At 37.4% G+C, this 26,263-nt stretch overlaps 3 protein-coding genes across 3 annotated transcripts; 1 reads left to right on the top strand and 2 right to left on the bottom strand.

The window, feature by feature from the left end:
* Nucleotides 1–9,236: 9,236 nt before the first annotated feature.
* LOC131825988 (keratin-associated protein 13-1-like) lies at nt 9,237–9,800 on the bottom strand. Its single transcript, XM_059165288.1, has one exon. The coding sequence runs from the start codon at nt 9,747–9,749 to the stop codon at nt 9,237–9,239; it is 513 nt and encodes a 170-aa protein (XP_059021271.1). The 5' UTR covers nt 9,750–9,800.
* Nucleotides 9,801–15,993: 6,193 nt separating this feature from the next.
* LOC131825688 (keratin-associated protein 13-1-like) lies at nt 15,994–16,569 on the top strand. The gene has a single exon (XM_059165094.1). It carries the CDS (start codon nt 16,045–16,047, stop codon nt 16,567–16,569), a length of 525 nt encoding a protein of 174 aa, XP_059021077.1. The 5' UTR covers nt 15,994–16,044.
* Nucleotides 16,570–24,172: 7,603 nt separating this feature from the next.
* LOC131825989 (keratin-associated protein 14-like) lies at nt 24,173–24,723 on the bottom strand. Its single transcript, XM_059165289.1, has one exon. The coding sequence runs from the start codon at nt 24,677–24,679 to the stop codon at nt 24,173–24,175; it is 507 nt and encodes a 168-aa protein (XP_059021272.1). The 5' UTR covers nt 24,680–24,723.
* Nucleotides 24,724–26,263: the final 1,540 nt, after the last annotated feature.

Consider the following 26,263-nt stretch of genomic DNA (forward strand, 5'->3'; position numbering starts at 1 on the left):
TAGATCACTGAGTTAAACTTAATTTATTGTATAGGCATGGATCTTGAGACCTAGAAGAGTTAGTTTCTAGGTCTCACAGAGAGTTAATGGTAAAGCTAAGGATAGACCTCTGGTTCCTAAGTTTCATTTTAATGAAATTTCATTTGTGCCATGTGATTTCATCTTCTCTCTCCTCCAGTCATCCCACTTCCTTCTCCTGCTCTCCATTATCATCCTGAGTGTCTGGATTCTAATCTCCTCTTCTGAGGACCCCAGCCATGTAGGATTAGAGCCCACCCATATAACCTCATTTTTCCTTGGTTACATCTTTAAAGATCCCATCTCCAAATACAGTCACATTCTGAGGTGTTGGGGGTTAAGACTCTAACTTAAGAATGTTGGGGTGCGAGGCACAAGTCAGCTCATCTTTTTTGGTCAGTGTCATGTTCATTCAAGACCATAAGGCAACAAACACAAGACTCAAAGTCATCACGTTGAGGAAAGTGGAGCAGAAGTGTTGAAAAACTCATCATCATCACCACTAGATCGCTTGAAAAATTATCATGATTTCTAGATTGTTACTGGGAGATCTAAGAGGATTGAAATTATGAAAGAAAATATGGAAAATTTCATTTGGCTTTCTCTGACAGAAATAGAAATGGCAATGCTCAGTACTCCTCTATGAACTTAATCTTATTTTGTTTATAATTGCGATGATTTTTGAAAATAGAATAACACATATGATCCCACATGTACATTTCCATGTGTGGGCCAGTCATCTTAGAGATCTGGAACATACATAAAATAACATTAAAATGGAAAAATACTTTTTGGCTAAATCAGAGCTATCTCTGATGATTAAAAGCATTATCTGATTAAAAGGTGGTTTTCTGGCCCCAGGACATACTCTAATTAAAAAAGAAAACAGCCTTTTATAGACAAATCAAGGATGGATTCAATAGTCATTATACCACAATATAATGAAATACACACAACTCCCAATTACAGTGTTGAAGACAGTAAATTTGGAATACCCCAACTGATACTTAAGATAGACACAATATCTTGTTTAAGAATATCAGCATCAAAGCATAAAAACTATCATTAAAACATCTCAAGAAGTTGTCTCAATCCTATATAACATCTGCTCTAGAAACAGTCAACATCTACCCTTCAAGTCTTTTGCAACGTCCTGAGTTTACCAGGATCAGGGTAAAGTTCCCTCAAAATTCTAGCAACGGTGATTCTGGGTCTTGTTTCCTACACAGCCCTGCTCTCTATCAGATTCCTACTAGATCTCCCATAGACCCTGTCCCTACCAGACTTCTGACTTTGTGCTGCTGTATTCCTTGCCCTTCTGTTACACTTACTGGCTCTGTAAATTTTGAACTCAGGAATTCCATTCCCAATCTCCTGCTGCCTAAGCAACTCTATTTTCAGGAGTTGCCAGTCATCTTTTTTACCAGCCAGCATGCGGTTCTGATTTCTAGGGATTGATGTTTTCAGTTTCCCAGGAAACTCATCATGAGTCATTTCTATGCAACTGATTTCATCAATTCCTATTTATTTATTCGTGTCACATTAGTGATTACAGATAACAGCTTTTTTCCCCTTCAACCTTGACCTTCATATTTTTTATTAGTCATGCCTCAGTAGTATGTTGTCAAACATCTTGTCGATACTAGTCACTTCTCAAAATAATATTCATTCAGCTCTGCTCATAGGGAATGCATGATGCACAAGTATTCCATCACATTTTCTTTTGAGGAGAATACATTCATTCATCTGCTACTTTACAGTGAGAAAATTTAAAAATAATATTTAAAAATGTGGTTCCTATTTCTTTGAGCTTACTTTCTATCGAGGTTAACCAAATAATCACTTAATTACAGCAGTGATTAAAGCTGTAAACAAGCAAATCCTCAACATATAAGTACATTTAACAATGAAATCTCAACTGTCTTAGAAGTCAACAAAGCTTCCCAGAGAAAGTAATTTACAAGCTGCACCTGGAGAATGAGCAAATATAGCTTGATCAAGGTAAAAGCTGGAGAAAGGACATCCGATTAAAGGATGATTGCACTAATTTGAGTGAGAATGAGAAAATTTGTGATAATGAGGTCCAGTAGTCAGCATATCCACATGTATACAACCTGTCTTGCTCTTTTTTTAAAATCTGTTTCCCAATTTCTGCATAAACCCTCCTTTTACTATAAACCAACTGAACTTCAATTCTTCCCTGAATGCATAATATGTATTTTCTCACTCTGCTTTGGTCACTTCATGTCATCTTCCTATACTTCCCCTTTCTCTTCTCATAATTCTCATGTCTTTCATATTTAAGAATGTCCCAGCTTTTAGGTTCACTTTTAATTTTTTGTAAAGGTTTCATTTATTTATTTGACATAGAGATCACAGGTAGGCAGAGAGACAGGCAGAGAGAGAGAGGGGGAAGCAGGCACCCACTGAGCAGGGAGCCCAATATGGGGCTCGATTCCAGGACCCTAGGATCATGAGCTTAGCTGAAGGCAGGGGCTTTAACCCACTGACCCACCCAGGCACCCCTAGGTTCATTTTTAAATGTCATTTCATTTATAGTGCTTTCCTCACCAAATAAATGTTATCTTTCAATCTTCTGAAATTGGGCTAAACTGAAATACAGTGAAATTTAAAGAGCGAGGTGATAGAAATGGGGGTGGTATAGTGAGTATGCCAATCTTGAATTAGAAAAAATTCAGTTAATAAATTGCTATGTGCAAAGTTCCCATTTCCTGATGTGAGGGAAGTTTGAAAACAGAATTCCCAGGTGCACTGGGGAGGAGAATGCAAGGATTTTGTTGCAAATGTCCTCTAAATTAACTCAATTAATATTCAGGCAACTTTCCCCCATTTCCCTGGTTGGATATAATTTGATACTATAAACAACAGGCTCTTAAAACTAAAAAGTTAATCTGCAATCTGTTAATATGAGTGGAGAAGGTAGCTCACAACACACTCATACGTATGCACAAACCACAAACCACATTAACATTCCCCACATTTCTAGTCATCATTGCACTACAGGTTTTAGTCAGAGAAATAGGCAATAAAAACAAATAAAAGGTATAAGTATGAGCAAGGGAGCAGGAAAGCATTCTATATTCACAGGTAGAACGATGTAAAAAATCCAGTGAATTTATAAAATTAACATTAAAAAATCTATTTTATTTCTATATAATAACCAAAAATATGCGAAAAATCAAATCTAAAGTATGTTATAATAACAATGCATATAACCTAAGAGATACATTTAAAGAATCAAGATTTCAAATTTAATACTATATGGTATTACAGTAAGAAATGAAAAAAGACCCAAGAAAATAGACATCTTTGTTTGAAAGATGTTTATTATGTATAATTTATAGATTTAACACATTCTGAACAAAAATGTCAGTAGGCATTTTTATAAACTGGCATTTTTATAAAAATTTTAAAACTCCTTCTAAAATTTATATTTTGCAGGACAGCAAGAATAATCTTGGAACAGAAGCAAAGTTGGAAGACATTTATTATCTCATTAATCTCATTAATTAATTAATTAATTAATATAAAGGTATATTAAGATACTGTGGTACTGAAATAAGTATAGATAATTAACTTTTGAAACAGTATAGAGTTCTAGAATAGACTCCTATGTATACTGACAAGTTTGTTTTTACAAAGATGTCAAGTCAACTCAAGTGGGGAAATGTAGCTTTTCAACACATGGCATTTGAACTAATGGATGCATGTAAAGAAGTTTAAAAAATATGTATGTTGATACATGTCACAAACTTGTCTATAAAAGATGAAATTTTAAAGCATCTAGAACAAAAATAAGAGAATATCTTTCCAACCTAGTGGGAGGCAAAAAAGTACAACAAAAGGAAAATAACTGATAAATTTGATTTCATCAAAATGAAAGTTTTTGTTTATCCAATGCCATCATGAAGATAAGGAGGCAAGTGACAAATATGAAATTACTAACAATACATAAATCAAACAGTGGATTTATTTCCAGAGTAGGTAAAGAAATCCAGCATATTAGCAAAAAAATGTGTGTGTATATATATATGTGTGTGTGTGTGTGTGTATAAAATATGGAATGTATATATAATATGGAATGTGTATATATAATGTATATATATAATATGTAAATGTATATATATATACACACACGTATATATACATATATATATATATAGAAAAATGTGAATAAACACTGCCTTAAAGAAGTCAAGAGAATAACCAATGAGCACAAGAAAAGTTGTTCAAAATCATTTTTCACCAAGCAAGTGAAACTTAAAATCACACACACAAAAAAAGAAACTTAAAATCACAACGAGATACCACTCTCATTCAGCAAATGGTTAAGAGAAAGATGATACCAATGTTGATGAGAATGTGGAGCTCCCAGAAATCCAGGGCATCAGTGATGGTAGAGTAAAATGATAAAATCAACATTGAAAATTTCAGAAATTTCTATGAAGTTAAACTTATACTCACTCTATGACCCAGAAATTCCATTTGAATTTCAAAAAATAAACAAACACAAAAACACTAACAACATATGTCCACAAAAAGACTGGAAGAATTGATGTTCAATTGCAGATATATTGATTAAGAAAAGTTTCCTTTAATCTTGAAACAACTTAATATCCATCCACAGGTGAAGGAATACACACATCATCATCTATTCCCACAAGGGACCATTGCACAGAAATAAAATGAGTAAAACATAAGCACCATGGGGAATCTCAAGAACATTATGTTAAATGAGAAAAGTGGGATACACCTAAGAACATACTGTATGGTCTAATTTTTATGAAATTTTAGAGGCAAAATCATTTTATGATGATAGAAATCATTACAGTAGTTGCCTTGAGCTGGCAGAGATTGATTTAAAAGAAGCATGAGGGTACTATCTGAGGAGGAAAAATGGTCTATATATGATCGGGTAGTTGCAACATAGGTGTATATATTTGTCAAAAACATCGAACTTTACCCTTAAAATCTGTTCATTTCACTTTGTGTGAATATTAACTGGATAACAAAGATTATTTCAAAAAACTAACAAATCAGACAATTTTATAACTCTGCCTAAAATCATTCAGTGGCTTTCATTGTTTTCTGAAGAAAATCCAATCCTAAACCAAACCACTGAAAGCCTAAAAAAAAAAATGGCCCTCAAATCTTTCTGACCTAATTTCAAGTAATTTTTTTCATTTTCTCTCACTGAAAAGACAAAATGCCTTTCAGTTTTATGATGCACATCTCAAGACTTGGGTCCTAAAAATACTTCTCCAAACCCTACCTATCCATCCTCTCTACTTACTCTTCCAACCTATTCCAAATACTATTCCTCTGGGAAAATTTACTTGACTTCTAAGACTTGGTGAGTTTGTCTTGATGTTATTTTAGTATCAAAAACTCATTAATAGCTCATTATTACTGTAATTAAATAATTATTTAGTTAGTGCTTGTTTTCTATCTTTGATTTTCAGACCGGTTAGAGCATTTCCTTAATAGATTTTAAATTATGCAGTAATACACAAATATAATCTTATTTTTAAGAATACATTCAATAACACATTTCCATTCCATGGATTCTGACTCATGTTAAAGGCTCAGTGAAAATGTGAAAACTGATGGTACTAACAAAATATTTGATAATAAGGGATGCCTGCGTGGCTCAGTGGGTTAAGCCTCTGCCTTCAGCTCAGGTCATGATCCCAGGGTCCTGGGATTGAGTCCCGCATTTGGCTCTCTGCTCTGCGAGGAGTCTGCTTCCTCCTCTCTCTCTCTGCCTGTCTCTCTGCCTACTTGTGATCTCTGTCTGTCAAATAAATGAATAAAATCTTAAAAAAAAAAAAATTCGACAATGTGTTCTGAGCCATAACTAATGAGAAACAAACAAACAAACATGAGGGCAGGAAGTTGGGGAGGATAGTATCTGTAATCACTAATAAGATAAACAATAATAAATAGAAATTGTTGAGATCAAGTGCCTAGGAATGATTCATTGGCATATTTCCCGGGAAACTGGTCACACTTATTCTTAGAAGTCAGAATTGGGAACCAGTTGGCAGACAGAGAATCAGCAGCTTCTGGAATTATAGTTGTGGGGTGGCAGAAGCGTGGGACCTAAACCCTGAGGTTCAAAATCCAAGGTGTTAGGCATCTGTCAAACAATGCAGCAGGAAGAAGCCAAACAAGTACTAGCGGGGCTTTTGTTCATTGTGTGGAGTGGAGTTAATTTGGTGAAAACTGGAAGATCACAATTAACTGTACTAAAATATGAAGGGGTAGTTTCTTGAATAAGCATGGCAAGACATCAGCTCAGGAGTCACATTTCTTGTAAAATATTGGAGTTTTCTTCTCCTGGCTACCAACATGAAATGAGATACTGTAACTTCATATGTAGCCCTGGTATTGCAAGTTTGTTGTTCTCCCGTTGAATTTTGCTCTCTCTGTTCATGAGCATTTCACCACGTTTTTTGTTTTTTTGTTTTTTTTTTTCTTTTTTTGAGGTGTTTTGTCAATCAGTCAATCAGTCTTTGAGGTGTTTTGGTTTGTTTCGTTTTTTGGTTTGGTTGGGTTTTTGTTGTTGTTTTCTAGTAAATTGGCTTGTTCACTAGTGTTGGCAGGCAGAATAATGATCTGTCCAACATAGGCATATCTTAAACCTCAGAATTTATGAATATGTTACTTTATGTAAAAAGGGTTATTAAAGTAGCAGATGGAATTAAAGGGGCTAATCAGTTGACCTTAAAATAGGAAGATTGGGGCACCTGGGTGGCTCAGTTGGTTAAAGCCTCTGCCTTCGGCTCAGGTCATGATCCCGGGGTCCTGGGGTCAAACCCCACATTGGGCTCTCTGCTCTGCGGGGAGGCTGATTCCCCCCCTCTCTCTCTGCCTACCTCTCTGCCTACTTGTCATCTCTTTCTGTCAAATAAATAAATAAAATCTTTTAAAAAAATAAAATAAAGTAGAGAGATTAGCAGGTGGACACAACATAATCTTAAGCATCCTTAAAAAGAGGCATAAGGGTTGTGGTCAGAGTGATATAGAGCAAGATCGACTTGACCCATCATTGCTGGCTCTGAAGGCAGAAGAAGGGGAATGTGGGCTAAGAAATGCAGCTGGCCTCCAGAAGCTAATGAAGGCAAGAAAGTAGATTTCCCTACTAGAGCCTCTGGAAAGAAATATAGCACTGTCAGCATGTTGATTTTAGCCCAATGAGACTATATCTGACTTTTGACCTACAGAACTGTAAGATAATAAATTTGTATTGTTTAAACCACTGATTTTGATGTAATTTGTTTTATCAATAACAGGAAAGCTAAGACACTAATATATTTCTGAAAGCCAGAAAATTTTCCATTCCGACATGTAAAATCTGGAGACATTAACAGACGTGGCTTCAGGTTAGCCAAAAAGCTCCAGCTGCTCTTCATGACTACTCTGCCATTGCTTACGTTTTGGGGTACGAAATTGGACTCTTTCCCTTGGTTGAGGATAATGGGCATGAGACCAACTGGGATCATTAAAATTCATGAGCAGGACTGTTTACAGAAGTGTTAACTATTTTAAATTTTATAGCACAATGGCTAATGAAATTTTCCCCAAATCTCCTTCCATTATTCCTTTATGTTTTCCTTTAGCTATGTGTCATGACTTTTTTCTCAACATAGTGGAGGAGGAGGAAGAGGGAACGAAAGATGAGGAAGAGAGGGAGCATATGAGGGGAGAGAGAATTGGAGAGAATGCATAGGATAAAGCAACTCTCCTAATAATTCTACTAATAACTTGCTGTGTAATCCTGTAAAATTCTATCTGACCTCTAGCTTTCACTTTCCCCCTCTGTGGAGTAAGTAGATTTAATTAATGGCCCCTCTCACTCCTTTTATATTTCATATATTACTATGTCAGTAGTTAAGGAGGAAATCAAGAAAACATGGTGAGATATACTGGGATAAACTTGGCAGACTGGGTTGTATCCAAGTTTCAAGTACTCTGCATTCCATTTCCTAATTTCAGGGATGTTTGAGGATCTTATAAAATAAAGACTAGGGGAAAATATTTAAACACTAGTTGTTCTATATGAATATCATGTCTCTGGTTATTATCATGCTATGTTAGTATGTTATGGTATCTCTATCATCTACTATATGGTTAGTTTCTATGTTACATGTTAGCACCTTGCATTTATAACACTCCAGTGTAGAAGAGAAGAATGGTGTAAATAAAGGATACCCAATTTTATTTAAATATACAGCAGAAGCAATAATTTTCAATGATATTTAAAGTTTCTCTTTTAGAAAAGATTCTCATTTAGTTAGATTCAGTGTATATGTTGGCAAAGAACACAGGTGCAACTTTACACCTGCTGAGTCTAGTTCCTTCCCAGCTAAGTTTGTTCCCATCTAAGTTGTTCTTACACAAATGGATTGAGAATAGTAATTGGAGTACAGGGATTTAGTCAATTAAAATAAATATGTGGCATCCTTTCACTTTGATTAGCTAAAGCTCATAGGTGTTCTTTCTCTAAAATATTACACCCACACACCAGTCTTCCATTTGAATAACCTGCATGTATAGACCTCAGCATGTAAGTCTAAACTTTGTTCTTACACTCCTCAAATTGCTCTGATCCATAATGTCTTTATTATGTCTTTGTATGCATAGTTTATATTCATTGTGTGAATAAGATACTCAAACCCCTGGGATTTCAATGAGAAAAAGGCTATTCCTTGAAAATGTAGGCATCCAAGGAACTGCTTAAATAGGAGGAAATACTCAAACCCAACAAAAATTAGTGCATGGCTGTTAAAACCTGAGCTTTCCAAAGCCCATTAACAAAAGCCTTGATAACACAAATCCTAGTTGACACACTACTAATAAATAAAAATATTAACAACATATTTGGGTAGCAGAATAAAGATTTTATTAAAATAAAATAATTTGATTTTCCATCTATTTTGGGGAGAAATGCAATGCAAACAATAACTTCTATCAACAATACAATTTGAATTACTCATTAATCATAGTTTAACAGAGCTCTATCAGCCAGTTTTGAGGGCTGGTGAGGTAAAGTTACTGGTGAGGTAAAGTTACTAGCCAAAGCTACTGGTGATTAGGGAATATTAGATACATTTTAATGGAAGAAATTAAGACAGTAGGTAATCTCAGGACAGAATATGCATTTCCCAAATGGATTTCGCTCTTCAAAATGCTAATCAATAGAAGCGTGATCTACAGTTTGGCCAGTAACAAGATGAATGGAAACTCTTAGAAGGAAAATAAGTTGGGTGACAGAAACTGTATCCATAGCTCAAGGAAGGGAAGGCATAGACTCTAAATCCCAGGGGTCTGAAGCCCTGGGATCCACAACCCAGTGAGTAGCAGCTTCTGGATCCATAGCCCAGGGAACGGTAGCTGCTGGACCCAATGCCCACAGACCCGGGGTAAGCAGTCCAGCAGGGACTACAGAGCGAGGAGGTCCTCGGGCGGTAGCAGAATGTCTGGCAAGGTCTGGACACCATGCAGGATGTCTGGCATCTGGTGGGCTCATAGCAGGTCTCCTGACAGCCACTGGAGAGGGAGGAGCCCAGCTGGCAGGTGCTAGGAGAGCAGAGGTCAGTGCGGTAGACCAGGTTGCTGGGGTAAGAGCCACAGGAGGATCCTGGGTAGCGCAAGTAGCCTCCAAGGGAGCGGGAGGAGAAGGTTCCAGAGCAGCAGCTGTAGGACATGTTGGCAGGAGATGTGGGTTCAGCTGAGTGACGGTGAGGAGATTCTGTGTTTGAATTTCATCTCTGGACTGGGGTGTTTATATACTTTCAGCCACAGGTGTGGTAACCTGCATGGTCATTCTTTACACATTTGTACACCCTCATTTGCATATGTGTAACTCAGTAATCTCTGTAATTACGGCTAAAGAGTTTCCATATCTTCTATTTATGGGTGCTATAATTTTGGAATTACAGCCAAAGGTAGTGAACAGCTCCTATGTAAAAAATGCTGTGACTGTTTGACATTAATGTTCATCTCAGCCAGGAAAGCCCTTCTTTTCCTCTTGCCATAACCTTCGTGTGTTTTATTCCTGGCAGTAATGGGGCACATACTTTTCTCAAATGGCAAGAAATGAAATATAACTATTTTTCTGCTTTGTCAATTGATCAGATGTATGATTTTGGCTTTAGTAGGAACAGACTAAATACTGACCTTACCTGTCACCATGTTTTCTCATTTTCCAAAATTATTGTCCAACTATATCCACATTCTATTACATAGTATGTCCCAGATGCAATGGAAAGGGTCAAAAATGTCAGCTGATACATATCACTGATGGTCAAAGCCAGAGAGTAACCTGGACATTTATTTGGAGACGTGCTTACAGTGAAGGACAGAACCAAGACAGAGTCACAAGTAGAGATCAATCAGGGGCCTTAGGAAGAGAACCAAAAAGCTAAACAATATAGAAAGGAGGGAAGGAAATAATTGGGTTTTAGGTTCAGTGTGTTTGATATGAGGCCTGTAATCTTAACAGATTCTCTCCATATGCATATCAACTCTGAGACTTCCCTTCTCAGATCTTCAACTGGAGGAGGTTGAGTTGACCAAGGACGCCATGTGCGGCAGAGACATTAGATAAATTCTGTCCTGGGACACATGAAACTTCTCTGATAGCCAACTGGGACACCTGGAACTTCTCTGATAGCCAATGACTGAGGATTCACCAATGGCCCCAGGGAGTTAGGACTAGTCTGTGTGGCTGCCTCAGGCACTGTGGTCAGATTATTTTACCCAGTCTAACAGCTCTCCTAGCCTTCTTCACCCTCTCCTCCAACTCTTCTCTCACAGACATTTCCTGGGTAAATCCTTGTGCCTTTCATTCCATCTTGGTGTCAAACCAACTCTACTCATGCCTTTCATCAATTTGGGTAAATTTTTAACCATAGTCTCTTCAAATGCTGTTTCTATCTCATTCTCATCTCCCCTTTTCTGAAATTCTAACTATAAGCAAAATACACTATTAAATAATGTTACATATGCCTTTTATACTCTTTTCTTTGTTTTCATTCTTTTAATCTCTTTATGCTTAACTTTGGGAATTTCTTCCTATTCCATCCCCCAATTCATTAATTGTCTGTTCAGCTCTGTTTCATCTCCTGAAAAAAGGAGATCAATTAAATTTTATGGATCAGTTAGTATATTGTTAATTTCCAAAATTTCAATGAGGTTCTGTTGCATTGCTTTCAGTTTTCTGTCAAAGTTATCAAACATATCTTCATTTCTTTAAATATAATTATTCCTTGATAATATCTTCCTATTTCCTAATAGGTTAAATTCTTCACAAAGGTATTTTAATGCCTGATTTTGGCACATGGACCATGTATTTCAGATTCTATTTTCTGGTGTTCTCTTTTGTTTCAATCTTATTTTTTCTCATATTCCTACTATATTTTGAGAGTAGTAGAAATATATATGAAATGCACATACACATACATCTTAGAATGATTTACTTTCCTCCAGAAAGAATTTACTTATGTTTCAGGCAGGCTGCTAAAATAAGGTCACCAGCATCCTAGATCACTTTAATCCAATCAAGGATTGAGATAATTCAAAACTGGGCTTCAGTCCTTATGAAAAGCTGCTTATTAGCACTTCAATTTTACTTCTAGGAATTGGCTCTCTAAGGTCTGGGATATTTGCCATGATCTCAACTCTGATAGTTGCTGAATTCCAATTTTATTTCTTAAGCCCACTGAGTTTATGGAATTCTCTTAGCCTCTCGGTCACTACTTTCAAAATCAACATGTAATTTTAAGAGAATAGCAACTCCAGATGGAAGCTTATCTCTTTTGACTTAAGTTCTGGCCCATATAGTACCTTCGGGACTCTGAAATACTTCGGTATTTCTCTGAAGTCTCCAAACAGAGGTGATGATGATGATGTATTTTCACTGGAGTTTCTATTCTCACTGAGCAGAAGGGTTCACTGTTTTAAGTAATGTTAACTTGTTAGTTTTACATAATTTTGAAAGATGTACTTGTTTTAAAAATACAAGGGAATGATTCAAATTAAGTGAGGAGCCACAGTGAAGGTAGCCATTGAAAAGTCCTGTTGTAGTGGTTTCACTGGTAATAGATGACACCTTCCAAATTTCAGGAAACTCAAATGCCACAGTTGTGGGTCTTCAGCCTTTCTTTCCAAACCTGTCTCCTATTCCATACCTTATCTGCTTTACATTGCGTCACAATATGACCTGAATTCACTATGTGACTTCACAACTTTCTGCTTTTCTTTTCCCATTTATACTTCCAAATCTTATCTTATTCCTTTCCCTATTTATTGTATCTCTGCTTTTCTAGTAATACCTCATTCCCAACAGAAGCTGTCACACTCAGCCTACATCCCTGGGTAATCATCCGTAAACTCTGAAGTGTACTGATTACTGGAGAGTATCTATAAAATTCTGCCCAAGGACTTTTTCATTCCACAAGGGCTTGCTGCACCCTGTGTGGGGAATTCTCCATTAGTATTGGGTTTCAGTTGTTTGCAGTGGTGTCTGGCTTAGTAATGCACCCTGCATTGCCTTCCTTCCATTGTCTGCCATATTTCCCCATTCCCCTGCATGTAATTACTGGTATCCCCTCCAAAATAAATAACGTCCATTTGAACTCATGTTCTCAACCATTGTTTCTGGATAATTTATAGGAAAAAAAAGATACATACTCGGATACCTCACTGATATGTTTATTGAGAAATCTTCAGTGTTTCTCCACCTTATAAAATTTAAATGAAATGATCCCTAGGGAGATATACCAAGAATATATTACAGAGAGAAATGTGCTTTAATATTTCATGTAGCACATTTAAGAAAAGCAGCCATGATATCTTTGTACAACAAATATATTTTCAAGAATACAGAATTCAAAAGTCTTTAATCTATGTTGGATAATAACACGTTTTGTCACTATAAATAATAATACATAGTATTGGAATCTTTAACTTAAAAGTATTAGCTTTTGCTTATTGGATGTCTAACCTAGATAATTAGTAAAAGAAAGATCTCCAGCCTGTTATGCAATTTGAAGAACAGCAGCAGGTGGGTGCCCAAAGTTACGACTTTCAACTGTGGATGAGATTCTGTTGGAAACATGACTCAAATATCAAAACAATTTTGTTCATAGCCTAGTGATGGGACTTTGCAATAGCAAGACTAGATGTCAGGCACCTGGGTGGCTCAATGGGTTAAAACTTCTGCCTTCAGCTCAGGTCATGATCCCAGGGTCCTAGGATCGAGCCCCAAACTGGGTTCTCTGCTCGGTGGTGACCTGCTTCCCCCCTGCTCTCTGTCTGCCTCTCTGCCTATTTGTGATCTCTGTCTGTCAAATAAATAAATAAAATCTTAAAGAAAAAAAAAAAAAAGACTAGATGTCACTGGGTGCACAGCCCAGAGTGATTAATTCTATGTGAAATATCTCAATTTTAGTTGTTGAGAAATAAATCAGTTCAAAAAATGGTGGAGCTCTATGCTATATAGAACAAACAGTATATTCACTGAGTCTAAGGTTAATGAATTAGTCTACAGGTGGGGAATTAACAAATCTTTTTGAAATTAATACTAACTTAATGTGGATGAAGCTTCAGAAATTTTAACCCATAAGTTTTACCTTCAATATTATTTTGTTTTTTCCAGCTTTATTAAAGTATAAATGACAGCTTATATGTATTTAAGGTATACAATGTGATGTTTAGACATAAGTCTACATCATGAAATGATTATCAAAATCAAACTAATAAAATATTCACCATTCACATGGTTATAATTTTTGCATGGGTGGTTAAAACACTTAAGAACACCTTAGCAAATTTTAAGTATATATAAGTGGTATTAGTAGTTTTACTAACTGCAACTACCATATTGTATATTGGAACCCCAGAATTTATTCATCCTACATGATTGAAATCTTGTACTCTCTGACCAAATTTATTTTAAGGAATTGTGTTTGAAAACAGAAAACTTGGGGAAATCATAACATCCACAGTATTGTATCAATAGGACCCTTTACCTACTTGCTGAGCCAGGCAAAAAGCAAGGAGAAATTCTGATTTTGATGAACAGAAAATCAAGGACTCACAAAGTAGGTATTTGAATTGGGTTCATTTACATCTTTTCTCAGTTCTCTTCCTTCTAGAAAGTCTACAATGTTTCTTTTAAAACTGCTATAAATTTTATTGAAAGAATTCAATACTTTTAACATTATTGTTGTGAGTTTATTATGGTTTTATTGGTAAAATAAAATTTTGCCATCAACCATAATAGTACATTCTCCCAGGCCTAGAATATTATTTAGCTGATTTTAATCAAGTAATTAGTTAACTTTTAGAGAGAGCGGGTAGTGCAAAGGGGAGAGAGAGAGAGAAAATCTTAAGCAGCCACCATACCTAGGGTGAAGCTTGACATGGGGCTTGATCCCATGACCCTGAGAGCATGATCTAAGCCCAAACCAAGAGTCAGGTGCTTAACCGACTGAGCAACCCTGGCACCCTTATTTTATTTGTTTTTTCACTGATTTTATTTTAACATTGAACTTAGAAAGCAGCCGGTTACACTGTAAGAATATGATAAATTATCAACATTTTAAAAAAATGGAATCTGTAGTTAAGCAATGGCGAAGAAGAAGAAGGAGGAGGAGGAGGAGACAAGAAAAATGGAGAAAATCAAATTTAAACACAGAAAAAAACAAGAATGAAAAATGGTAGGGGGACAGATAGAGAAAAAGGAGAGAAAGAGAAACAGATTCATGTACCCCCAGAGGAAAAGAGACCTGGAAAAGAAACATTTAGGTAGGAAAATGAAGGGTGGTACCAGGTTGTGGAATTGCCAGAAAATCATTCGAAACCCGAGTAGTGAAAAACTAAAACTTTCTAAAATGTTAGAAGCCCTGGATATTTATAAATGTAGATGATAAAATGGATAATACATCACTCCTCATAAAAATACTAAATTTGAGGGGGCGCCTGAGTGGCTCAGTGGGTTAAGCCTCTGCCTTCGGCCCAGGTCATGATCCCAGGGTCCTGGGATCGAGCCCCACATCGGGCTCTCTCCTTGGCGGGGAGCCTGCTTCTCCCTCTCTCTCTGCCTGCCTCTCTGCCTACTTGTGACCTCTCTGTCTCTCTCTGTAAAATAAACAAATAAAATCTTTAAAAAAAATACTAAATTTGAAAGGTTCTAATTCTAAAGACATTGGGATGGAACAGATCATCATTTAGGATTACACCAGAAAAAAGGCTGAAAACTCTGTTTCTGCTATTCTCTTTCAGCTATCCCCTGCCGTCAGCACACTAGTGTTTTCCTCTTGACTGCCTAGAAATGGGTCTACATTGACCTTCTTTGGGATTGCTTCAGCTGAGCCCTTGTGTTGTCACCTTTTCTTTAGATACGTGGCCATGTGTCTGTCAGTGTCTAGCTATCTCTCTCTTTGTTTTATATATTTTTGTTCTCTCTTCACTGGATAAGAGACACACTGGGTAACCACTACTTGATGCATTCTTTCTCTATTGCAGCCATAACAAATTACCAGCACATAATTTTGGAGCTTGTAGAGTACGGTGACAAGTTGGATCATTCCAGGAAGTCTCCATTCAGGCGGAAAGATGTTGATACACAGGACGCCGTTGCAGATAACGTAAGCCCAAGGAAAAGCTCTCCTGGCTGTGATGTTTCCTCATCATGATGGGATGAACATTAATGTCAAACAGTCATGGCATTTCTGACATAGGAGCAGTTCATTGGCTTTGACTGTAACACCAAAATTATAGCACCCATAAATCCAAATGTAGGAAACTATTCAACTGCAATTACAAAGGATATTATTGAGTTACACATATGCAAAAGAGCAGATCTAACATAGGAACCATGATTCTGTAGTGTGCCACACCTGTGGCTGAGAGTATATAAACACCCCAGTCCAGAGATGAAATTCAAACACAGAATCTCCTCACCGTCACTCAGCTGAACTCACATCTCCTGCCAACATGTCCTACAGCTGCTGCTCTGGAACCTTCTCCTCCCGCTCCCTTGGAGGCTACCTGCGCTACCCAGGATCCTCCTGTGGCTCTTACCCCAGCAACCTGGTCTACCGCACTGACCTCTGCTCTCCTAGCACCTGCCAGCTTGGCTCCTCCCTCTCCAGTGGCTGTCAGGAGACCTGCTATGAGCCCACCAGATGCCAGACATCCTGCATGGTGTCCAGACCTTGCCAGACATTCTGCTACCGCCCGAGGACCTCCTCACTCTGTAGTCCCTGCTGGACTGCTTACCCCGGGTCTGTGGGCATTGGGTCCAGCAGCTACCGTTCCCTGGGCTATGGATCCAGAAGCTGCTACTCACTGGGTTGTGGATCCCAGGGCTTTAGACCCCTGGGTTTTAGAATCTGTGGCTTCCCTTCTCTGGGCTATGGATCCAGATTCTGCCACCCAACCTACTTCACCTCTAGGAGCTACCAGTCATTGTGTTACAGGCCACTCTGTGGATCTGGCTTTTATAGAGCAACTTTTTGAGGGTCCAGATGCGTTTGAGTATTGAAATCAAAGTCTCTACTTATACAGCCATCATTTTCAACTCCACCATTTACTACTATTATTCTATCCCTAAATCATAAGTTTCTTGTAGCACTGAACTTTGGACAACTGAACTTATGAATAATCTCAAATGAACTAAATTCTGTACAATTGATGGAATATATGCTATTGGATTTTCATTGAAAAGTAACTAAAAATTAACGTTTTAATCTAATAAATTTTCGTAAGCTGGCACTCAAATATATTGTTGATCTTCTTTTTATTATTATTATTATTTGCCTGTAGTTTTGTGCTTCATGGATTTGGGAGATTTTTGTAAAGGTCAATACAACTCTGGGACTGGGTTTGGACACACAATATGATAGATTTGAAGAAATATCTGTTGACATTCTTTATGTTTCCTGTTGGGGAATATTCATTTCCTGAAGGTCCATATTTTGCATGCATGTCTCAACGTCAGTGACACAGCTGAGAATAAAGATCATGAATTTTGCTGATAAAGGAAAACAAATTGGTACATAAACTAGAAATGCAGACAACAAGAATATGATATAATTTATAAGGTAAAGTTATACATCAATAGACACGTACTTCAGAGTCTAGCATCTGAGTGGATTTTCAGCAGAGAAAAGATGAGCTTTAGCTCCCAGGATAGATGGTATGTATGCTCTTTGTTGGTTAGTCTAAGTGCCACTATCCCTGCCTACCACAAGTGGTGTGTTCCTGACCCTTATGTATAAACGTATATGAGTTTCAAAATCTTAGGTAGGGAGTACCTACCTAAGAAAGGTTAAGGAAGTGTGAATAACCTCCTGATGCTTCTCCAAGGTTCAGCCTTTCAAGCTAAGAGCAACACACATGAGCAGTGTTGAACAAACATTTATGCTTATTAATATTAGCCTCAATCGCTGTCTCTCCAAAATAGAGCTAAAATCAAGAACTTGGGTGCAAGTGGTTTCCTTGGTTTAAGGATCCCAGGGAGCAGGTTTGGGAGATGATGGAAGGTTAAAGAATCAGGGAGGAAAATCTCATAAAGGGACACATTTTTTTAGTTAATATTACAGTGGGCAATGGGAACATAATCTTTCTTGGCCTTTTTTAGGGACTTCTAGAATGACTCTCAGGATTATTTACTCCAGGATCTGATCAACAGGCAGAAGCATTTATCCATCAGCTCCACCTCTCATTGGTTCAGTGTTGTAGCCAGATGTATGTTAATTTCCTGGAACATTCAGTATACAAAGGAGGATTCACATGGGTTCCATTTGTTTTCCTGGCTGTGATCTCAGAGAAGCTCAGGGAGAGAAGTGAAGGAAATGCTGTGTTTGTGTGGAGAAACTCTGTGCAAAGAGAGTTGGAGTCTGGATGAAATTGTTCACTATAGCTGTGCCGGGCATCCGCAGAGAGAATGAGCATATAAAGGAGGGGCACAACAGGTATCAGATATACCACTTCCATTTAATACCCAAACATCCCTGTGAGAAAGATAAACATTGTGTCCTATAGACCTTTCCAGACATAAGGGAATAAAAACTCAAAAGGATTAGAAGCTTGCCAAAGTTTATAAATCAAAGATCTTGTAGAATCTGACCTCTAGAATCTATCTTTTATTGTTCTTTCTGTTTTGTTTTGTTTTAATATGCAATTCTTTGTTTAACCAAAGAGTAGCTGAGTACCCCTGGTACTACAGAAATTCCTTCATATGAATAGGCTTCAACTCCTATGGGATCTTGTTTCATTAGCCTCATGAAGAGTACCCAGAATAAAGAGTAGAAATGAAAACAAATTTAGCATTTAGGAGAAATGCGTGAAGAAAGGGTGAGCTAATTTTATTTGAAAATATTTGTATTAACTATAATACTTAATAAAAGACTGAGAGAAAAATATATGACTACCTCTCAGGAAAAGATCCCTGGAAATCCTGAGTGCTGTGACAAATCCTATATTCCTCACTTTAATTATTATTATTAGTGTCACATCACAATGTTACTGTCTTTAATACTAACACCATGAACAAAAATAACTTAAGAAAAAAGCATTCTCACACCTCACTTGGTATATTCAAGTTCAATACCAGCAATTAGAGATGATCAACTTCTTGTTTAAACTTTTAAAAATGGGGTGCCTGGGTGGCTCAGTCATTAACATCTGCCTCCAGCTCAGGTCATGATCTCAGAGTCCTGGGATAGAGCATTGGGTTCCCTGCTCAGGGGATGTCTGCTTCTTCCTCTCCTTCTACTACTCTCTGTTTATGTCTCTCTGTGTGTGTCAAATAAATAAAATCTTTTTTTTAATTGAAAAAGAAAATAAATAAAAGATTAAGATGATTCTTATGTAACTTGCCAGATTTCTTAATTTTTTTTCAAGTTCCCCAACATTAACACTGCTGTTCCTAGAAGCTTTTCTATGAAAATTAAAAAAGAGAAACTATAGAATTGCCAAAATCTTGCCATATCTCCCAAGAACTGTAAACGGCAGTCCCACCTTGGTGAGTCGGGTTGAAGGAGTGGAAGTAATCTGAGTAAAATCATGGGAAAGTCCTTGAGTAGAGAAATGGAGTACTGTTTGCACAGAAGTACCATAGGTGTGTTTGGGGGGTAGGGAAGGGAAGATTTAGAATCTAGCATGGCAGAGTAGTAGCCCAATCAAGAAAGAGAAGAAAATCTCTCGCGTGTGCTTTGTTATATAGAACAGTATACTAACAGCCTAAAAACCAGCAACACAAAGGCACAAGGATAATAATACAACAGATGTGATTTATGAGGTAAAGAAAAGCAGAGAAAGACAACTATCATATGATCTCCCTGATATGAGGAAGTGGTGATGCAACATGGGGGCTTAAGTGGGTACGAGAAGAATCAATGAAACAAGATGGGATTGGGAGGGAGACAAACCATAAGTGACTCTTAATCTCATAAAACAAACTGAGGGTTGCTGGGGGGAGGGGGTTTGGGAGAAGGGGGTGGGATTATGGACATTGGGGAGGGTATGTGCTTTGGTGAGTGCTGTGAAGTGTGTAAACCTGGTGATTCACAGACCTGTACCCCTGGGGATAAAAATATGTTTATAAAAAATAAAAAATTAAAAAAAAAAAAAAAAGAAAAGCATTGATTACCAAACTAACCTACTGTGGATATTCATGAAGGCTTTTAAAACTTTAAAACTACAACTTCCTCTTTCATTAGCAGAATATTATAGTTTGTTTGGATACAATTATGAGTTATTTGTTTGCAATACTTAAAACTGTTACTTCTTCATAGGAATCCTACCTGTCTTTACCAAGAAGTTGTCCTTTTCCAGATTTACACTTTTTATTATTACTAAGGCAACCAATAATTTTATCTTTGATATTGACCTTTTTAAATAATTTTACATTAACATTGTCAAATAGAGCATTATGAACTTTACTTGGATTCTTTTACTGTGCTGGAGAGAGGAACATTTTACTTCTACTATTGAGATTCTTTGGCTGGTCTAATAATTAAATTGATTTAAAACAGATGAACTGGGGCACCTGCGTGGCTCAGTGGGTTAAAGCCTCTGCCTTAGGCTCAGGCTAAGGCATCTCAGGTCCTGGGATAGAACCCCACATTGGGCTCTCTGCTCAGCGGGAAGCCTACTTCCCTTCCTCTCTCTGCCTGCCTCTCTGCCTACTTGTGATCTCTGTCTGTTAAATAAGTAAATAAAATCTTTTAAAAATTTTTTCAAAACTAGATGAACTGGAGTCAGACCAAAGTTTAATAATTATTGTATAACTCCAAGGTGGGGAGTAACCCCTTGAAATGGCCAAAGCCATCAGCTTAGATACCATCTGTAGCTCAAGACAAAGGAAGATTTTGGGGGTAGAGAGTCAGTTATAGAGATGACCAGGAAAAGACCAGTAAACAAGGCTGAAGCTGTTACGCAGACTGAGATTTCTGGACTGTTGAGTCCTTCCTCTTTTCCTGGCATGCGGTGGGGCAGAGGCACTCTTACAAACAGAGGTTTCCCTTATGAATATAAATGTCTCTTATAAAAGGATAACTTCTACTCAATTTTCAGATCTTCTTCTGTGTCTGTGTTTTCTTTAAAATACCCAGATTAAAATAATGACCAGAACAAGGAGGCATATTTTGAGGTGGCAGATTCAAATGGATGAAGAAATCAAATCGTTATTAGAGTTAGTTCATTTTCTATGTAAGCCTTTGACAATATGGACCTAAAACAGCCTTCATCTAATCCTTAGTGAAGTTTCTCTGCTGCTAATAGAAGAGCACATCCACAGCTATTGCTTTTGTGTGTGTGTTGTTTTGCATGTACAGGAAAATTTAGGATTTAATGTGAGTGAAAATCATTTAGAATAGTTATTTGACCTCAATGAAAATGTATGCATCTCAGTGATCTAATAAAAATCTTTTGCAACTGCTAATGATAATTCATCATCTTTGGAAGCAACTGGTGATGTAAATTTACCAGAAAGAGAACTCCAATATGGAAGAGAATAGAGCCCCAATTAGGACAGCTGTCCAGGAAAGAGGATCTTCAGGAGAAACAAAGTGCTCCAGAGAACGAACAGTCTTTATAGGATAATGTGCTTTTCTACATCTTGCAAAAGCTCAAAAAAATTGTAGATGAGCATATAGGTAGAAATCCTAAGTTTTAACATCAAGGAATTTGGAGAGTAGAAGCACTGATTGATATCTCAAGGACAAGATGGTTTTCCTTTAGGCTACTCATTCACAAAGCAAGTGGACAATGCATGCGTGGTGGGCCATAAAGCAGACTTCCAGTTTGAACAAAGTTTATATACAGTCATGCTGACTTAGAAAGAAGTCTAAAATGGCTTCCTTAGGGAGTTTTTCTTTCATCACAATCTAAAAAAAACAAACAAAAAAACTACTTTCGGGGGCGCCTGGGTGGCTCAGTGGGTTAAGCTGCTGCCTTCGGCTCAGGTCATGATCTCAGGGTCCTGGGATCGAGTCCCGCATCGGGTTCTCTGCTCGGCAGGGAGTCTGCTTCCTTCTCTCTCTCTCTCTCTGCCTGCCTCTCTGCCTACTTGTGATCTCTCTCTGTCAAATAAATAAATAAATAAATAAACAAAAAAAAAACTACTTTCGGGGGGCTGGCTCAGTTGGAAGAGCATACACCTCTTGATTTGCAGGTGGTGAGTTTGGGCTGCATATTGGGTGTAAAGATTACTTACATACTCACTTACACAAATACAAAATAAGCAAATACACACATAGGTACACAGAAAAAAAAAAAAAAACCCTCAAAGAACACTTCTGCTTTCTTTTGAACTGGTTATTGTTGCTTCTTCAGCAAAATTGTCTCTGAATTTTCATGTGGTCTGTGACATTGCTGACCCCCATGGTAGATAGTAAATGGCATCAAATTGTTGTATGAATTAAATATTCCCCATCAACTTGCTTTAGGAACAGAAATTACCTATTCACTTTTTCACTAAAAATGAACTTCTTCCATTTTAGCTCATTGCTCCTAAAAATAAATTTTTGCAAAGTTTAAAGAAGAAATATCAGACAAAAAAAATAGTTGCAGGTTCAAACAATATAATATATGGTCAAGCCACTCCAGCAAGAGCATGTAAATTATTCTTTATATGCTGTGTGGCAGCCTCAATTTCTTACTCTTACTTCATGCACAACCCATTGGTAATTCTCAAGTTCCTCACTATCTCCACCTACTGGTCACTTGTTGTATATTATTGCATGCTGCAGCCTATGGAAAGAACCCTTTCAGTATTTTAGGCTGCTTTAGAACAACAAATATGTAAGCGGTCCTATCCCTTGTATCTGAGTGTAATTTGTCTTTCAATGATCCCTCTGCACACTGTCTTTGACAGAAAAGTGACAGTTCTATTTTTGTCAAAAAAGGATCAACAAAGGAAGCAGAGGAGAAGTCTTGTCTTATTCCAGATTTAACGTTGGTTAAGGTAAAACCACTGCTCACTATGCATACATCTCATACTCCATGAACTAAAAGCATGACCGAAGTTGGAGGTCTCCCAAACCAATCTCACTTATGTTAATTCAATTATCACTCATTATAAATAAAAAGTAAAAAAACAAAAACAAAAACAAAACAAAACAAAAACTAAGACCTTTACCAGAGGAGACAGGATGCTGAGACAAACAGAATGAGCCAAGCCATATGGTTACCCTGCGGGTGAGAATCTAGTTATCTGTGCCTTTAGTAGTGTAGTCCTTGACTTAGTGGATAAATGTCTAGAGGAGAACTGATTCCCATGTCATCAGCTGCCTGGATGTCTAGCTGAATGCTGTGACAGCAGAATATTTGCACTCGTCTTGAGTTTTGTTCTGTTGTTGTTTTCAAACAAGTGTTATTAACTGAACAACCAAAGAACAGGAACAAGTTGGGATTTCATCAAACCTACAGGACTGACTATAGTGGGGCTATTTACCAATAAATGTTGGAATGTGTGTGATATTTCATTTAGAGACGATTTCTTTTTATCATCATTATTATCATTTACTTTTAATTTTAATTCCAGTATAGTTAACACACAGTGTTACATTAGTTTCAAGTGTACCATATAGTGACTCAACACTTGAGATTTGGTTTCCTATGTCAGTTGAGTGGGGTGAGTGGAACTTCACCAAATCTAACTCACTAACGTCTAACTTCTGACTGGAGAGTTTCACTCCACTTTTGCACGTACTTTAGGATATATTTTATTAGAGTTGCCTTCCTTCCAAAATTCTGTAGTGTATGTAATATCCATTATAATTTATAATTATTTTATATAAAAACACTAAAATTTCTAACTCCATACAGAACAAAAGGTCACAAGTCTTTGTCGTCTTAAAAATATGTTTCTAGGTTTTATCATATGAAGGTATGGAGTGGAGATTAAAGATAAAACAATTTCTTTCAAACCAAAAAGACAGTTGAAGATTTTATTTTTTTATTTTAAATTATATATATATATATATATTTCAGAGAGAGAGAGCGTGAGTGGGGAGGAGAGGGAGAGGGAGAAGCCCACTCTGTGCTAAGTACAGAGCACAACATGGGGTTCAATCTCACAACCCTGAGATCAGGACCTGAACTGAAATCAAGAGCTAGATGTTCAATGAACTGAGCCACCCAGGAGTCCCTTAAATAAAAAAAATTTTTGAATGATAAATACAAATACAGAAATATCCAGTCAGATATTTAAAAGTAGTTTTTGAAGACACAGAGTAAACAAATAACACGAAAACATATATGTGAATGTCACGTAACATACTTTTATTTAAACTTAGATTTTTCCATTTTGTAAAATTTGCAACAAATGTACTAGGAGAAATAACTAGGAGATAGTAAGAAAGTTTAAAAAAGAAATACATTTCAATATTGTATATATAACTATAAGAAAGTTGCTTCAACATCTTTCTTCCATGAATGTGTTTTCCAATTACTGGAATGCAAATTATTTCTAAACCATAGAAGGTCACAATAGAAGTCAAATTTGTAAGCTAATGAAAAGGACAGACAGACATCAATAGATAGCATGGATCTTGACATAGCTGGTATTGTGGTAAATTTCTAGACATAGTAGGTATTATGTTCCAACATAAGATTAGTAGAAGCCAGATCCACAGGTTGGTTGGTAGAAAGCAGACTGGCAGCTTCTAGAAGAGTAGTAGAGTGGACGGTAAAAGCTGGATCTACAACCCAGGGATGAAAAGGCACTGGGACCACAGCCCACTGACTGGAAACCACCCAATCCAAAGCCCAGAGAGGGAGAGCCACAACCAAAAGATTGAAAGCCGCTGGAGCCAAAGCCCAGAGACCCTGTATAAGTTGTCTGGCAGGGACTGAAGAGTGTGGAGGTCCTCGTGGGGTAGCAGGATGTCTGGCAAGGTCTGGACACCAGGTAGGACGTCCGGCAGCTGGTGGGCTCACAGCAGGTCTCTTGACAGCCACTGGAGAGGGAGGAGCCCAGCTGGTATGTGCCAGGAGACTGGAGGTTAGTGCTGCAGAACAGGTTGTTGGGGTAAGATGAGCCGCAGAAAGATCCTGGGTAGCGCAGGTATCCCCCAAGGGACTGGGAGGAGAAGTTTCCAGAGCAGCAGTTGTAGGACATAGTGGCAGGAGATGTGTTGTACAATGAGAAGCTTCTGAGCTTGAATGCCACTTCTCAGACTGGGGCATTTATATACCCTTATCATCGGGTGTGCCACCCACATGACACATAAAAACAGGTTACCTTCTGCTTTTAACTGAATTGAAAAGATCATCATAATCAAACATATGTAGTGTTTGTGGTTTTACAACTGGAAAGTGCAGTCGTGTTTGTGCCTTGGAATTCAGGTAATAGTGCTGAATCTTCAAAGCTATTAGTCATCTCCCTCTACCAAAGGTCACCCAGCAGATCACTCAAAGTACTGCTTCAGAGGTAGACAGTGTCTGGGATGAGGAGAGCTGGCTCAATTAAAAATAATTGATACCCCTTTCACAATCTGTCTCAAAATTGTTGCCATCTGGATAGCAAAGTTGCTAACTAACTGATCTATTCATAGTCATTTCTTTTAAACAAAAACACACATTGATTGTTGCCAAGCAAGTTTACTTAATGAACAGTGTCATCAGAAAGCAGCAGTGATAATATGCAAGATGTAGGAGGATTTTTTTTTAAAGTCAGCTCTCAATTTGAACAGCTTCAGTGAAATATTAACTGAGGTTCCCTCATTTCCCATGTTCCTGCTTAAACCATATGCAGACTGGTAAGCGTTGATCTCAGTTTTTCTCTCTTTTGTGTAAGCATTTACTTTGGTATAAGTTAAATATTGAAGTTGTTTTATATTATTCTGGAATGTTAGAGGAGATTCATCTAAGATGTTGAAAAAGCATTAAAGGGGCACCTCGATGACTCAGTGGGTTAAGCCTCTGCCTTCAGCTCAGGACATGATCCCAGGGTCCTGGGATTAAGCCCCATGTTAGGCTCTCTGCTCAGCGGGGAGCCTGCTTCTCCCTCTCTCTCTCTGCCTACTTGTAATCTCTGTCTGTCAAATAAATAAATAAAATCATTAAAAAAAAGAAAAATCTTTAAAAATGACAAAACATGGCAAAAATTCTTCATGTATTTCTTTTTTTTTAAATTTTTTATTTTTTATAAACATATAATATATTTTTATCCCCAGGGGTACAGGCCTGTGAATCACCAGGTTTACACACTTCACAGCACTCACCAAAGCACATACCCTCCCCAATGTCCATAACTCCACCCCCCTTCTCCCAACCCCCCTCCCCCCAGCAACCCTCAGTTTGTTTTGTGAGATTAAGAGTCACCATAAGTGACTCTTAATCTCCCATGTATTTCTATCTCTAATCAGAGGCAGTGCTTATCACTAAAAAAAACCTCCCCAGAACCTGGAAAATGTTCTTGTTCTAAAGAAAGTTTATAAGGTAATTGCCTTGAAGTATTGGACCAAAGCAGCCATCTTAAGGAGATTCTTCCTTGCCTCGGAAAGCAACATACATCACTTTGACTTAAATTGTTTTCAGGTGTTTCTGACAAGTATTACAAAATTTCTAAAATAATGGTCATATTTTTTCTTGTTCTATGACTTGTATTCCACTTCTACATAGTAGGGTAATGAAGATTGATACCTTGATTGAGAAGGTTCATCTTGCCATGGCTTCTGGGCTGTTTGATTCATTCCTTTCA

This window comes from Mustela lutreola, chromosome 2, assembly GCF_030435805.1.
Source record: "Mustela lutreola isolate mMusLut2 chromosome 2, mMusLut2.pri, whole genome shotgun sequence".
NCBI classification, from domain to species: Eukaryota; Metazoa; Chordata; class Mammalia; order Carnivora; family Mustelidae; genus Mustela; species Mustela lutreola.

Bases quoted from the DNA above. Each gene is read 5' to 3' on its own strand.
- LOC131825988 (XM_059165288.1), bottom strand. From the start codon at position 9,749: ATGTCCTACAGCTGCTGCTCTGGAACCTTCTCCTCCCGCTCCCTTGGA.
- LOC131825688 (XM_059165094.1), top strand. From the start codon at position 16,045: ATGTCCTACAGCTGCTGCTCTGGAACCTTCTCCTCCCGCTCCCTTGGA.
- LOC131825989 (XM_059165289.1), bottom strand. From the start codon at position 24,679: ATGTCCTACAACTGCTGCTCTGGAAACTTCTCCTCCCAGTCCCTTGGG.